Genomic DNA, 16,062 nt, shown 5'->3' with positions numbered 1-16,062 from the left:
GTGTTGGTTTGTTGACAGGTGATTCCGGTGAATCTTGTCTAGTCGCGCTCATTTTGCGTCATCGCGTCGGTCATGACGTTTTTAGAGAGCGGCGCCGTTGCAGACTGGAATGGGAGCTGGCGATTTTTCCCATATTTTGATAGTTTAATCTGTGAATGGCGCCGAAACAGGACCCGAAACCTAAATTTCAAGAAGGTAACAAGTTGTCTGTTCCCACTTCTAACTGATGAGGATGTGGCGCAAACTGCAGAAGCCGTCGTAAATGTCCAAAATGCCAGCTAGCTATTGAGCGAAACAAACCCGCCACCGCCAAACAGCTAGCGGTACTAGCTTTCATTGTTGTTGCTGTGAATATATAACGGGTCTTGGTCAGATTTATTAGCCTATTGGGCACATGTTCAGTTTTGTGTCTACAGCAAAATACCATGTCGGCAACATAATTGTTTAAAATAAAGTTTAGAGATGTTCCAGCTGTCTAACATCAGCATCTCCATTCATGCAGCGTTAGCGCTGGATCTTACCGCTCACCTCACTGAGCTAACTGTTAGCTTAGTACTAGCTTCACTGTAACGCTAATCAGTATCAGTATACTAATCAGTATTCTTTGACTACATGCTGATTTTTCAATACACTGATTTCTGTACACTTTGGTTAAAAATGTGTGAAGTGCTCAGAAATCCAAGTCAAACATGATCCAAGATGTTGTCGAAAAATACAACTTAAAGGGAAAAGGAAGCAAAAAAAATGTAGTGAACAAGCCTTGAGGTAATTTAGTTCGTTTTCTTGTTACAAGAGTCTGACCTGTGTAAAGCTCTTCTTTAACCTGAGCTTTCTGTCTCTTAATTTGTGTAGCATTTAGACATTTATATGTTAAAAGTAAAAATAACAAGCCTATGTATTATTATTTTCTCTAAATAGATTAGTTGCCCACATAGTTTTGTTGTAATGTACACGGCCTACTTGCATGCTGATTTTAACTGACCAAAACTCTGTTCAGGTGAAAGAGTGCTGTGTTTTCATGGGCCGTTGCTCTACGAAGCTAAGGTAGGCTCTGCCTGTCTTTCTGACCGTGTGACCCTCTGCTGTGTTATATGTTTTGTAACACCCGTCTCTCTTTGCAGTGTGTTAAAATAAACATCAAGGATAAACAGATCAAATACTTTATTCATTACAGTGGGTGGAATAAGAAGTAAGTTTTGGACTCAGCTCCGTCAAGAGCAGAATGATCTGTACAGCTAAGGTTTCACAAATGCTTCAATTCTTTTGGTGCTTTATCTTCTAGCTGGGACGAATGGGTTCCTGAAAGCAGAGTACTTAAGTATGTGGACAGTAATCTGCAAAAACAGAAAGAGCTTCAGAGGGCTAATCAGTAAGTCCAGTCTTTTTTATTTACATTTTACTAGTATGTTAAAAATTCAGTGTGGTGAACAAGGTCGACTGTCTTTAGTCGACATTATGTGCTTTTATTAACTGAAGTTGTTTGCTGAATGTAGAGACCATTATGTAGAAGGAAGAATGAGGGGTGCCGCGCCAAATAAGAAAATACCTGCTGCACCGCAGAAAAACGATGTGTAAGTGTGTGACGCATGATTTTCTTCCCACCAGCTTTCGTATAATCTGTCAAACTCATTAAAACATTTTTTTTCTTTTGTAGAAAAAACAAAAAGAACAAACAGAAAAGTAAGTATTTCATGTTGTGTGATTACATAACTGTTACTGTCTTTTCAAACTGTCAGTCCTTAAAGCTCATGCAAACATTTTGTGTCTGTGTAGCTCCTGGAGCAGGAGAAGGGACGAGTTCAGGAGGAGACCCAACCCACCCTCCACGAAAGAAGAGGGCACGAGTGGATCCAACTGTGGAGAGTGTGAGTCCAATACAGTCCATATCTGCTGAGTCACTTTTAGTAGAGATTCGCATGCGTTGACAATTCAGACAATACTCAGCTCCACTGAAAGTAGCTGAGAGATGGTTTAGTGTTTGCATTAATTGTGTCAACATTACAGTGAAAGTGAAAAATTTCCTAACTGTCTCTGGCTGCTCAGGAGGAGACCTTTATAAATAGAGTGGAGGTTAAAGTGAAAATCCCAGAGGAGCTGAAACCTTGGCTTGTGGATGACTGGGACCTGATTACAAGGCAAAAACAGGTTAGGAAGTTTCATTAATATTTTAACATACTGGTACATTAACATTCTCACTTTTCCAAAGTTGTTTATTTCTGTTTCTTCTGTTCTGTCTGCAGCTTTTCCACCTACCAGCCAAAAAGAATGTTGACGCAGTTCTTGATGATTATGCAAACTACAAAAAATCAAGAGGAAACTCTGACAGCAAGTAAAGATTCCTGCTTTTTATTTTCTCTTATGAAGGCATTGTGCAGTTTCAAATAAATATTTATTTCACACGAGAGATAAGTTTTCCTCTTCTCTGCTCAGGGAGTTTGCTGTAAACGAGGTGGTCGCCGGTATCCGGGAATATTTCAATGTTATGCTGGGGACGCAACTTCTCTATAAATTTGAAAGGCCTCAGTACGCAGACATCCTGGCCAACCATCCAGACACCTCTATGTCTCAGATCTACGGTGCCCCTCACCTACTCAGACTCTTCGGTAAATTTCACACAATAACACTGTGCTGTAAAGGCTTATGTTGATGAGTGTTGGAAAAGAAACAAACGCAGGCAGACAGATGTGATTTTCATTCTGACTGAGATACTATTTGAATTTACATTGTTTTGGAAGGAAACAGGTTGGCAGGTGACTGCAGGAACCATGAACCACGTGTCTCTCTAAAACGTTTGTAGGTGTGAGGTAGAGAAGCTATATGACTGAGAACTTTATTTTTGACTTGACAAACACTTTTGTCCAAATATTTTGTTATTAGTATCTACCTTTTCCAAACAGTTTCCAAGGATGACACCCTTAGACGCATCTGGCACATTAAGTTTCCTCAGACACCAGGCGAATGTTTTTTAGCTAGTAACATGACTTTAAAATGGTGATGTTAGGTTTCAATGACCCTTTAACTCCTTGTTAAATTATCTTCTTGTGCATAAAAAGAAAATCTTCCTGCCATTATCAAGCCAAGGTGCTCATAGAAATAAGAGAGCCTCTTAGCAGCGTCCATCTTTGTCTTCGCTTTACACTCTTGAAATACCTGTAATGGGAGATCAGTGACGTGGAAATGCTGAAGTGTTTAAAAAGCCTTTTATAAGTGAAAAGGACACCAGTGATCATTTGATCCATTAAATTCTTGTTATTGTTTGCTTTTGAAAGTGAGAATCGGAGCCATGTTGGCGTATACTCCCCTGGATGAGAAGAGCCTTGCTTTGCTGCTCAGTTATCTACAAGACTTTCTCAAGTGAGTATTCATGTCATTCAGTAAGGCTCTCAGGGTTTAATCACACGGCAGAAAAGATAAATAAAAAATACGTGTTGCTTTATTTCAGGTATCTTGTAAAGAACTCTGCATCGCTCTTCAATGCAAGCGACTATGAAGTTGCCCCTCCAGAGTACCACCGCAAGGCCGTTTAAGGTTTTCTTTTATTCCAGGATCTGTAGCTTTAGTGTGAGGAGGTTCGGAGACAACCTTCTTACCAGTTGAAAGGATGTGATTTCACGAGACGCCTTTGGAGATCGGATTGTGCAAGATCTGTTGGGGGTTTTTTTTTTGTTTTTTTTTTGAGGAAGAATCAAAGCAAGATGTCACACAAATCCCAGGACTAGTTCATTTTCTTTCATGTGGAAAGCTGCTGACTACGCTCTTCCTGTATTGGTATGTTTTTAAGTACCACTTTTTATTTTTTTTTACTTTTTTTTTTGTCCGATATCCACCAAGATCTTAGAAAAAGGATTTCATCATGATTGTTTTGTTTTGATTCAGATGCTGGCTAAATTTGTCTTGTAGGCTGTCATCATTTTCTAATAAAAGTCTTTCACTCTTCAGCGGTTCATCCATCTTTGTTTTGCAGGCAATGGTAAAGGAGACCAGAATTCCTTTTCGCTGTTGTTGCTGGTTACATGCTGGTGTAGCCTTTTGGGATTTCCTTTTCATAAACATCCTAGAAAAACATTATTAGTGTGAGTCCCAGATTACTGGGTTACACAGGTCACACATTCCAGGGCCGAATAATTTATTGTAATTTAATCTTGCAAGAACTGAGTATTTATTTAAAGGTCCAATTTTTGAATGAATTGTGTTCATGCAGAAACAACAGCTTGTGATTTGAACAAAGAATGATCTAAGTTTGTTTGTATGTGTATGTTGCCCTGGGATGGACTGGTGACCTGTCCAGGGTTTACCCTGCCTCTCACCCATAGATAGATGGGATAGGCTCTTCTATTAAGCAGGTTAATAGAAGATGGATGGATGAATGCCTCAAATGCCTAAAAAGTATATAGTATATATTTTATTTTATTTAATATTATTTTATATATCTATTTCAGATTTTTATATATATATATTTGAGAAAAAAAAATCACATTCTTTTCTGTGATTAAGTCAATTTAAATCTATGATAGTATTCTTTTCATGTCACATTTAGCTTGTTTATTCGTGTTGTTGAATCTCAGGTGTGCTGTATGAGGACCAGCTGTGAGGCTGGTGGGCAGGACTAATGTGAACCCAGAGAGAGTGACTGTGTTGCGGTCCTGTTTTGCTGCTGCTTCTTAAAGGTAATTAAGGTAATTAAGATAATTAATGAGAGGAAAAGACTAACCTGAGGGAAAAGAGTTGCTCTGCTGTGCTGGAGGACAGAATATATTTTGACATGTCACAGCAGACAAATCACAGGTGTAAATGGTCCAGTTATTGTTGGTTGAATTCCAGTTAGCGGCTGCAGTTTCAGGGTCATGGTTTTGTGCATGTTTGAAAAATGTCATGACGTATTGCATATAACCAAATTGTTAGCAACACCTGTACTATAAAAACACTTTTTTTCCTTTGCTGGGATTAATGAGTTTTTGATTAGTCTTCTAAATGATCTGCCTGTGTGCCGTCTCTGTCCACTGTGTTCAGTTAATCAGGGGTGTTTGAGTGTTAGCATACCACCTGCTTTATTTCAGATAATCACCGCTTAGCAACTGCAGCCAAGATTCTTTCCTTATTTAAATGAATTTAAAGTTATGACTTACTTAGCCTGAATTGGACAGATGGGTTTAATTTAAACACTTAAAGCAGCAGTCTGGGCCCTGAGCTGTAAAGCTCATAATACTCCACTTAAAAAATCATTTCAGACTAAGTGGGGTAACACAGACACCTGTCTTCATTTTATTGCTCCGATGGTTAAAAACAAGGTGAGCTCTTCAGATCTGAGTCTCCTGGTGATGGAAAGCATGTGCTGCAGTTTTTCTGAAGAAAGAAACATAATATTCTTTTGAAGCCAGGCCAGAGCGCCTTCTTACTTCCACCTCCCAATGCTAGAATGTGTTCAGCAGCACAATCCCCTCCAGACAGCTTCTTTTCCACTGTTGTGACTGACTTGACAAGAAAAAGAGAAGCTAAATATTAGTTTCAGGCTGATTTGTGGTCTCATCTGTCAACTGCTTGTGGTTATTATGGCAAGAACAATTCAGAGCAGTTTCAAGAAGAATTTCTTTAATCCAATTTCCCCCAGCCTTAAACAGGACCATATGTGTTTTCACTGCAGTGAGCTCTCGGATCACAGCGCCCTGATGGCTTTTAACAGCCCTTCAGAAAGACTGACACGCACACAGGACTTCTCTGCAGATCCGCTCAGGGAGACACTTCAGTGCTCCTTCGCTTGGCTTCACTCACATTGCTGAGATTAACACTTTACAGTCCGTGTTAGAGACCGGGTCACCTGGAGGTTTGGTCTAGTGTGAGGGCTTTCATGTGACCGAGGTGGCCAGCGGCTTGACTGCTGTCATTACCTGATAGATGAGAGGTGCACATGCTGGATCTGGCCACCACTAATGAGGCTTGGCTCACCTCTGGGTGATGGTTTCAGCAGGTTTTCCTTCTCATGTGTCTGTTCATGACCAAAGGAGACACTTCAGACAGGTCTGCTTGGATCAGAAATGTTCTGAGTTCATTGCCCTGAAGGGATCATCACAGGGAGGATTTAAAAGAATACTTTAACAGCTATGTGTGGTGTGGTGTGTGTTTTACCTATCAGGACAAGTTAGGGAAAGTACAGTACATTATACTTCTTTTTTAAATATAGTACTTTGATTTCAAATGTATAATGCGCAATGTGATGTGATGTCAGAACCACCCATGATCAGACCCAGCCATGCTTGACAATTTACAAGGTGAGAAAGTGTGAGTTTTATTTATGATGTTAAATTATTTTAGCTCTGTTTTTCTCCTCCACTACCTCTACTATAGTGAATGTCTGAATGTAGCTGCAGGTTTTAGTTGTGTCCATCGTTTTTGTGTGTTTTTTTAGAGGTTGTTCCCTCACAGCATCTCTTACAGGTAAGATGTGGTGTGTGATAAAATCATTTATTGATAATTTGATCATTTGCTAAGGTCATTAACATGATAATAATGCTCGATGTTTTGCTTCACTACTTTTGCCACCACTTTGATATGCTGTAATGTTGCATGAGAGCCACCAGGTGGCAGGATTACATTAAACTGTGTATGAAGCTGTACTGTTTTGCATCTGGCCATCCTGGCCAGCAGGATGCTGTGGTGTTTTTGTGGGGTGTTGTTACTAACCCTGCTGACATCTTTGATATTTTTTCCAAAGCCATTTTTCTTCTGACAGGAACTAGTCACAGACAACGATTAGCTTACTGTGGAGATGTAATGCCAATAAAAAGATTATCATCCCATCCTTCCAGACTGTAAACTCAAGACAAACTCCTGCAGGGACAGCAGAATGGAAGGACACCCCCTTCTACACAACAAATGTTATCAGTTTAACTGACTGATGAAAGCCATTTGCGCCCCGCATTACTCCTCCAGAGCGTATCCATCTGTTTTAAGCTCTCAGAGGTGAAAGACTGTCAGTGTTTAATGTGGTTGTGAATGTTTCCCCAGACTAGGACTTAGTGGTAGACTAATTACACAATGGGCAGGCAGCCTCAGTAGCACACTGCTGCCAGGCTCTTGTGTGACTGTATGTCATTAGTATTGGAAAAGAACGTTTGCCACAAAGGGCTGCGGTCACTCCGAGCCATTAAAACATGAAAGAAGCTATCCCGCTCTTCTGGAGAAGGAATTTGCAAGACATAAACAGCCTGTAAAATGGAAAACTACATCTGTGTCCATTTGTTTTCCTGAAAGGCGGCCAGATTCGGTAATTCTTGCTGAGATTCTTTCCAATAACAGAGAGCGGTCCAAATGAAGGGGAAGGACTATTTGATCCATCTGTTTTCAATGTGGCGTAGTAGTGGTTTTTGTGTGCAGTATCTCCGCTCAGTGGGAGTCTAAGAAATTGTGGATTCTTCAGAGCCTGTTGAGGCCTTTACTCAATTTGCACTCTGGGTTTATAGCATGTGTGATGATCATACAAAAAGCACACATATAGTGAACTGCCATATTACTTTACAAGCAGGGTTACAAGTGAGGCTGGCTGCACCTTTAATTTCAGGATTCCTGGAGATGTCAGAGCAAATTATTTTTTCTTGATAAAGGTGTCTTTTAACCCAGAGGGCAGCCTTTATGACAGCAGCTGAAAGCTGCATGTTAGGTTTTCTCCTTGGTATTTATTTAGAGCTCAATAAATCGCTGGGATTTGGAACTTTGAGGTGAATTTTTGTAATTATGTGCTTGTGTTTGTTGTCTGTTTGTGCGTGACATGTCTTATGGTGCCTGAGGTCCTAAGTGGGAAACCGCTCTGCCCCTGTTACAACACGAAGCCCCAGTGTGAAGACCTCATCTCTGTTTCTTAGTATCCAGGTGCAAATGAGGCCTTCATTGAAATAGTTAAATGCTAATTTAATCTACAGGGAATTCACTATATCAGACATCACATTGCCAGAAAATGGAGTTTTTCGTTTGATGTTGAGCAGCGATGTAAAATGCTGAGAGCTGACAACCCTCCATCTCTCTGCCTCATTAGGCTGAACACTGTGTTAAAACACCTTTTCAAGTCACCTTAGTAAACAGCTTAATGTGCAGCTCTTTCATCTGCTGCTCCCCCAGTGTCTCCCCCACAGCTTTGATCCACGCCTGAGTGTCTGGGGACGATTGTACCTCTTCACTGTAGATTTGTCTCTATGTTAATTTAGATATCTGAAAAGCCCTTCACACTATAAATGCAGTTCAGAGGTGTCATTTAACCTCTGACACCTCTCTAGACCGGGATGCGTTCACAGGATCCACATGTAACATTGCAATAGTTTGCATAAAAAGTAGAAGTGTGTGTGCTCTGGCTTTATAGATCATAAACAGAGCTGCAACTCAGGAGAAAAAGCTAAATTATTTCCCTACTTAACCAGGATGCATGTGGAGTTAATGATGTGGCCTGCAGAGGGCAGACTTGGCTGCAAAATAAGCTGTTTAACCAACACAGTTTATTTGGTACATCCAGCTAAAATCTATTACTTTAATATAGCAGTTCTGCCTTATTGGTACCTTCCTCTCATGTTATGTTGGTGTAATAATCAGCTTTTGATTTAACTCTTGCAGAATGCTGGGTTAAAACTGGACAATCATGTAGTAACAGCTGGTCTATATACAGTGTGTTTTGTCTAAGCAGCACACGCTGTGGTTTGGATTTGTAGGAATGTAAGGGTGATATCTCATTAAGAGGCCTGAACCTTGACAGTTACGTCTCCCCCAACTGTGCTGTTGGTCAGTTCTAGGCTGAGTGATTTCTCCTGACCTCGGCATGCCACAGTGTTGCCCTCAGTGCTCAAACTATCCATGTTGCTTGCTGACAGCAGCTCCCTTCTGGGGCTGCGGGGATCGGCCCTCCGCTGACCTCCTGCCAGTCTGCTGGAGGAGAGTGAGGAGCGAGGTTTGGACTGGAAGGAGAGGGTGAAGATGAGAGGAGTAATGAAGGGAGAGGAGTGGCTGACACATACACACAGACATATTTGGCAGAGTTGATGTGAGGTTCTTTCCTCCTACGCATTTCTCAGTGTGAGTCAAAGGGCAACATGATAATTTATTAAATTACTACTTACTTTTTGCTTCCAGGTATTTTTTTTACATCTTATAATTACTTGTCAGGTGTAAGATGACACAAATATTTGGAAGGTTGTGATTTAATTTGCAAGCTGATATAATGGATATCATGGAACAAGCTGGTTTGTTGACTGTGAGAACAGAGAGCAGTGTATTATTATCATTTCAGAGGAAAATGTTAGGTTTCCTCTGCTCATAAATAGTGTAGCTATCATCATGGAGCAGCACATAGAGGAGCTAAATTAGCCCAGAATTTTGTGCTGTACATCAAACAGAAATGGCAGAGAATCAATTAATGATTAATATGCCATCTGTTGGTGGTGGCGTTTTGAATATCAATACGACTCCCTTCGGATGTTTAATCACCTGATTCTATTGTGTTGGAACACAACAACAGAGCTGTTGGAAGTGCGGTAGTGTCAGCGAGCTCAAATGTTTTGATCCACCTCCACGATATCATAAGATATTCATCGCTCCAGTGGAGAAACATGTCTACAGGGCCCCAACAGTGAGGCGTGCATGCATATATCTGCTGTGTGTCTGGGGCTGCTGTAGAGATCTCGCCCAAGGCAAGGCTCCATTCATACTGCAGTGTGCTGGATGTTGTGGATATGGCCTTGACAGCGTGTTCTAACCCTGAGGCCCGAAGAGGGACAGGAAACAGTTGGCTCTTGGTCGACTGAAGTGGTGCCTGGGACTTTCCCACACGCCTCAGGATGCTCCTCATTCAGCCTGGTCTGTGGTAGGAGCGTGTGTCTGCACCACTTCACACCAGGGAGAAGAGGGAGGGAGGGAGGGAGGGAGAAGAGGTGGGTGGGGGTGTGCAGACTTACTGTAGAAGTTGGAGAAAACTTTTCAGAAGGGATTCATTGCCCCTTAGCTGAGAGAACAGCATAAATTATTTGCGCTGGCAGATGTTCACAGACCCAAATATGCATGAATTTGTAGAGCTGGCAGGCTTCCCTCAGCCAAACGTACTGATTTTCACGATGCGTGCAGGAGCAGTTGTTATTCTGGCTGTTTTACAGAGAGCATTAATCTGAGCTGTCAGCACCACCAACCACTTTGGTGGAAATTATTTCGCTCCTTAATAAGGGAACTCTGGTGCTGTATTACATATGGTGGTCAGGGTAACATTCTTGGTGGGTCTGTCATCATGTAGCAGTTCTCCAACAGAGAGCCTTCTGTGTTTGGCCTGTAGCTCTCTCTGTGGCCTGGAGATGAAAAGAATATACTAACTAGACATTAAATGAAACCACTACCTCTCACATTCTCTCTGTTGGTGAAGATGAAGAGTACCTCCTGCCAGGAAGCAGGAGAAATTCAATATTATATTGACGAGCCGCTGAGTTTAGTTTAACTCAGCCTGGAAATATGATTTTGACAGCAGGTTGTTGTATGTTTGCAGCGATGTGCTGCTGAGAAAAGCAGGTCATAGCTGCCAATCACAATACATGAATACAGAAAGGGGTATTCACTTCAAATCAATTTTATATGTCTTTTTATTTGTAATGTTCATGTAATTTTATTTGATCAGGCCAATTTGGACCATTCTATTGGTCCAAACCATCCTCCATACTCACCCCTTTAACCTGAGCCTTATGACTTAATGTATCTTAGCAATGCTAAGTTATACTGGCCATCATGACACGGGGCTACTTCGTGTGTAGTGAAATTCAGACGGCAGCTTGCTTGATGACAGTTTTGTAGTCATTGGCACAGTAACCTGAAAACAGAGCTAATGCTAACCAAGCAAGCGGCTGGTAATTAATCAACTGAAGCCTTGACTTTGAGTGTTCAGTTGTTTACATAACCACAATGGACAGCCAACAGTTAGTATACTTAGCATCCAAAACTATGTAACCTTGGCAGTAATGACCATCCACACAGCATCAGATTAGAATCAGCTGCTGAATGAAGACAGACAATCCTTCAGAGAAGTCACTCATAGTTGCTAAAAAAAAAGATCCACCAGCCTCAAGTGGCCACTCGAGGAACTGCAGTTTATGGCACTAGAATTAGGTTTGTTTTTCTGGGGTCCTTCGGAAGATTTAATACTGAGGTGTCACTGGTAAATCATCCATTGGTTGTTTTTTAAGTGGGGAGTGTTGAGTTAGTGACCTTTGACCACAGTTTGTGCAGCAGATAAAAAATGATGTAGTGTAAAAACTACAAGTAATATCTACACAACTGCAATGTAGTATTTCAGTTAGTGCAGTGACAGATTTCTGACACAGTGTCAGTAAACAAGCTTCACACATATAATAGTCATGCAGGACCGTTGAGATGTGTTTATGACCTAAAATCTCTGACAATTGGAAAATGGATCAGGAAAATACATGTTGAAGTGTCCTCTGTGGGCAGTTATTCTAGCCATACTAAGCAGTGGTCATTATATCAGCTCTAATGTGCATTTAGACCAAAGTAGCACTTCATGACACTGCTCTAGTGTTTGCAAAAGAACATGTTGCTATTTTCCAGAGCCTTTTATAGGTATGTAGTCATGAACCAAAATGGTGTCACACCTGCAAACATTAGACATTGTATAATGAGGCTGTTGTTAGTGCTCTAAGATGCAAACAACAATAATAAAGGTAGAACCTATAACTGTCACGCTGCATCTAACTGCTGAGGGAGAATTGACTTAGAGGCTTTCCAACAGGAGGGCTTTGGCAGACTGCCACTTACTGTGGTCCCCCTGAGGGCCCTTACTCACGAATCAGAGAAAATGGGAATTACACATATTAAAGAGGGTAAACGTCAGTAATCACAGCACTGGGAGGATGCTTGAGAACTCATCAAGGCCCCGCTGCTGCTTTTTTAGAGACACTTGTTTGAAGGAGCCACAGTGTTTAGCAGCTGACAGCAACACTGCAATGGGCAAAATTACACATTTCAGGAAGGCATTCACCTATGAGATCTTCCGTCAGCACACCTGTATTTACTCCCCCGCGTATCATGTCCACACACACACACGCTGACTGTGTGTACTGCAAAAACACAATTTGACCTCCTGATCCATGAGTCATGCGGCTGGTAGGTCAGGTTACAGCCTGTCGTGTCCGTTATTGTCTTGTGTCCATTGATATTTCCAGAATGTTTGTCCTACATTGACTGCCTTGTGGTTCCTGGCAGAAGCGTGCTTGGTAGTTTTGACACGGAAAAGTTTGTTTGTTTGTCTGTCTGGTCAGCAGAGGTCACGCAGCGCAATGTTTGTTTGGTGGGTCAATTGAGTCCACTAACAGTGTGGAGGCCAGTGAGGAGAAGTGATAGAGGGAGAAGCACTCATTAGTGCCCCCTTCCTCCCTGTGTGTTCGTCTTCTGGTGGAGATGGCCAGACCACCAGGCCCTTTACCCTGACTCCCAGATAAGATGTCTGGAGTCGCTCCACATGACTTAGTGCTCTTGGTACTTTGACAGAAAACAACCCTCAAGGGAAACTCAGGCAACCATAAATATTTAGGCACCAAAGAGCTTTATGGAGTTTGTTGTAAAAGGATTTATAGCAGCCTGGGAGGCGATGCATCAGTGTCAGAGTGCTTGAAGCAGCCAGTGTTTACAGCATCGAACGTGAATCCTCCCAAAACTCCCAGCCAAGCCTTGAGAACTGAACTAAATAAGCATGTCAGCATCAGGAATGCAAACACCACCACTGCTCCAAATAGCTTTCAGAAAACAGGTGTGAGCTCGGCATCGTCTTGGTTTGAAAATTGTAATCACCTGCAGGGATGACTCACAAACAAGTCAAGTCAAGGCCTTTTATGGACTTTGTGTGCCTTGTGAGGATTTGATACAATTATTCGCCCTATAAACATAAGGCTAGAAAGACTGACATTTAATACAAACATTCTGGGGTAAGGAAAAGTTCTGAATCTGAGTGGTCTTTTATGATCAATGTCCTTTCCTGTCATGGGTCAGATGACCAAGAATCAGTCAATCAATCAATCAAGCTTTATTTATATAGCACCTTTCATACAAAACCTTTGTAACACAAGTTAAACCTCCCAGAAACCCTCACCCCGAATACTTACAACATCACAGCTTTGTCGTCAGACAGAGACAGTTGTTTCTCTTTTATACTGTTTTTATGCTAAGCTAAGCTAAGCTTTCACCAGGAAAGCAAATTTTGAAGGTACATGTGATGACTGATCACACAGCCTGCACCCTTCTCTTGTGCGGTTGTGTGAATGTATGAAATGTGTGAAAGTGTGTGAAAAGGAGGTTTACTTTGCAACATGTGTTTAATGTTGTGAAAGTGGGTGTGGGTGAGCTGTCATATGGTCGACTGGTTAGCAGGCAGTTGATTTGTGCATATCCAACCCATGCTGGGTATATTAACTACCTCTTTGTTATTATGCCTGGTTTTAATTTCTACCATCTCTCAAGGGAAACATTTGTATCTTGCTGCGATGCTAGGCTATGTTCACTAGCTTGTAGCTATACCTGTGTGTGTCTGGTGCACTTTTTGGTGAGCTTATGATAACAGTGAGTGTTCCCCATTAAAGGGTGTTTAGTAGTTTGATCTGATAGGCATACACTAATCAATTGATGGATGCATACTCCTATAATATCATATTACATAATCAGGTATAAACAAGCAATTTCCCTGGGTAGATGACTGCTTATTATTTCCTCTGTGGCTGCACTGCAACAACTGTACTCCAGTAACCCAGCTAAACAAATCAGTTGTAGCAGTAGGCAGCCTCCACCAGTACTCTTCCTTTACCTTCACTCTCCTCATCAATGTTGCATGAGGGTGTTATCTGCATCTCTCTCATCTCTGCCTTCCACCCCAGGTTTTATCCGCTCTGGCTCTTTCATCTCTATCCTCCTGGGCAGCTGGACATCTCGGTCCACCATCCACGCCATCGCTGCCCATGCTGTACTCACCGCTCTCTGTTCATCCTCCCCGCTCCCCTGCTATACTTCCTCTCAGAGGGGTCACAGGGCTGCTTTGTCCCAGATTGCTGGAGGATCAGGATCCCTCATTATCCTGTTAACTGTACATTTATCTGACAAGACAGAGGAGAGAGAGCGACCCCCGGCATCATTAAGCTTTAATGGACAGCCTAGAAATGAGGGAGAAGCCATAAAAGCAGGAGCTGAACCAGAGTTTCTCTTTAATGTCTCTGATCGCCCTGACAGGATTATTAATCAGGAACTAAAGGAATTTAAAACCTTTGCTCTTGGCTTCCTCACTTAGAGTCTTTAGCTTTCACCATTACATAGCAACCCAGGGTCAGGAGGTCTGCTGCTAATTGGTTCTACAGGGTTTTGAATAACAATGAGCTGAGCCCAATTACTGAACTACAGAGAGGCGGAGATGAGAGGATCTGGAGGAGGAGGGGGGGGGGAGCCCAGTGGAACAGGCACATGGAGGATGCAGGGAGGAGGAGGAGGAGACGGGGGAGGCTGTTTCACGGCTGCTGTCTCTCTCCTCCTCAGAGTAGGGATATTAATGAGATCAGTAAATGAGTGCTGGCATAGATGGGGATGTGCTGCTGTATAAAAAAAAAACAGCCGCCCTGCCCCTGCAGGACAGCAGCAGCGTCTCCTCATTCACTATTCCATTTGACTCGCACGAAATATGTGCAGCACATTCTTTTTGTCCCAGATTTTCCTTTTGCTTTGTATCTCATCTTCATTTATTAGTGATGTTTTTTTTTCTTTTCTCTCCTGTCACACAGGGGATCTGTTTCTGCAGTCTTTTGATGGCACCACTATGTTCGAGCCTGTCTTGTAGACCCTTTAATGCCGTCTTAAGGGGTTTGTATTCTGCAGTGGCTAATATAGTTAGTCCCAGCAGTTTAGAGGCAGCTCAGTAGTAAATTTGAAGTCACTCTAAGGCATAACAGCTACTGATTGTTCCTTATTTTTGTAAACCTTGCTGCTTTGGTCCTTATGTTTTTATCCTTATCCATCACTGCTGCCACATACATACACATGCTGTAGATAGATTAGGCCGCACAGAATCTGCACAGTGTCTCTCCAGTGTAGTGTGTCATGTAGTGTCCCCCTTGCCCTGATATTGCTGATGAAACTGCCTTGGATGGAAGCATTATCAGATTTAGAGAGCTAATTTTTCTCCAGCGGTAAATGGGCTTCTCAGGCTGTTAAAGGGATGCCTTTTTTTTTCACGTCAGTAATTTTTTTTGCCCTTGAAACACTGCATCAGCGCTAAGCTGCTGTAGGACTTTAAATTGATCTCTGCTTAAATAATCTCTTTCAAATTCATGAATTCACATTGAGCAATCCCCTCTTCTGAGCATTCATCACTTTCAATAAACCCCAGAGAAGCTGTCATTATCCCTCAACCTCCTCATCCCGCGCTAAACTTCTCTTCAAGGGCTGCAATTTGAAAATGTGATTTAAATATTGCCTGAAATAGACAGCTCATATTTACCTAAGCCCCGCCCTTCCCGCTCGGCACAGACTCATGTCATGCGATGAAAGCTGAGGATGTCAACTGTACTTCGTATATGCATGAGTCCAAGACATTAATTGCTGCTAGCTGGAAGTTTAGCCTTGACCTTTCCAGATCACAAGGCAAACAAAATTCTCTGCAGGCCTGCTTCTTGCGTACGCTTTTATCACTTCTTCTTCATGGCTGGATTTCTCAGAGATGAGTGGGATTCTCTTTGCTTACACTTTTAATCGGCTGAAATACTCAGCTGGAATGAGGAGCAGATAAAGGCCTTCTTAACTCTAGACTGCAAATGAACTACAAATCCTTGAGCTGGATTGCTGTTCATTCTTCAATTATGTAAGCCCCACATCTGCTTTTTCCCACTCATCTGTGTCACTGTGTGTATACAAATATGTTCTTGACAGCCGCAACTTATAATCTCTTCTAACCTTCGAGCACAGGCCTTTAATAAGAGCATGAGTCAGTATTTCTTGGGGTTTTTTTAAAGCTCAACAAACATTAAGTAAGCAATACAGTCTGCTGATGATCTACTGAAAACA

The 16,062-nt window shown here is 42.0% G+C and overlaps 1 protein-coding gene across 1 annotated transcript; it reads left to right on the top strand.

Moving 5' to 3' along the window:
* Window positions 1-62: 62 nt before the first annotated feature.
* On the top strand, window positions 63-3,938 carry morf4l1 (mortality factor 4 like 1). Its single transcript, XM_028430957.1, has 12 exons — window positions 63-195; window positions 998-1,044; window positions 1,122-1,189; window positions 1,283-1,369; window positions 1,494-1,571; window positions 1,655-1,680; window positions 1,774-1,865; window positions 2,044-2,145; window positions 2,241-2,329; window positions 2,431-2,603; window positions 3,270-3,354; window positions 3,443-3,938. The coding sequence occupies exons 1-12, from the start codon at window positions 156-158 to the stop codon at window positions 3,525-3,527; spliced, it is 972 nt and encodes a 323-aa protein (XP_028286758.1). The 5' UTR covers window positions 63-155; the 3' UTR covers window positions 3,528-3,938.
* The last annotated feature ends 12,124 nt before the right edge of the window (window positions 3,939-16,062 follow it).

This window comes from Parambassis ranga, chromosome 19 (assembly GCF_900634625.1).
Source record: "Parambassis ranga chromosome 19, fParRan2.1, whole genome shotgun sequence".
Lineage (NCBI taxonomy): Eukaryota > Metazoa > Chordata > Actinopteri > Ambassidae > Parambassis > Parambassis ranga.
This window is presented reverse-complemented; position numbering and strand designations above follow the sequence as displayed.

Coding starts and splice junctions, on each gene's coding strand:
- morf4l1 (XM_028430957.1), top strand. CDS start 156: ATGGCGCCGAAACAGGACCCGAAACCTAAATTTCAAGAAG. Junction 1,572..1,654: donor GCACCGCAGAAAAACGATGT/GTAAGTGTGTGA, acceptor TTTCTTTTGTAG/AAAAAACAAAAAGAACAAAC. Junction 2,146..2,240: donor TGATTACAAGGCAAAAACAG/GTTAGGAAGTTT, acceptor TTCTGTCTGCAG/CTTTTCCACCTACCAGCCAA.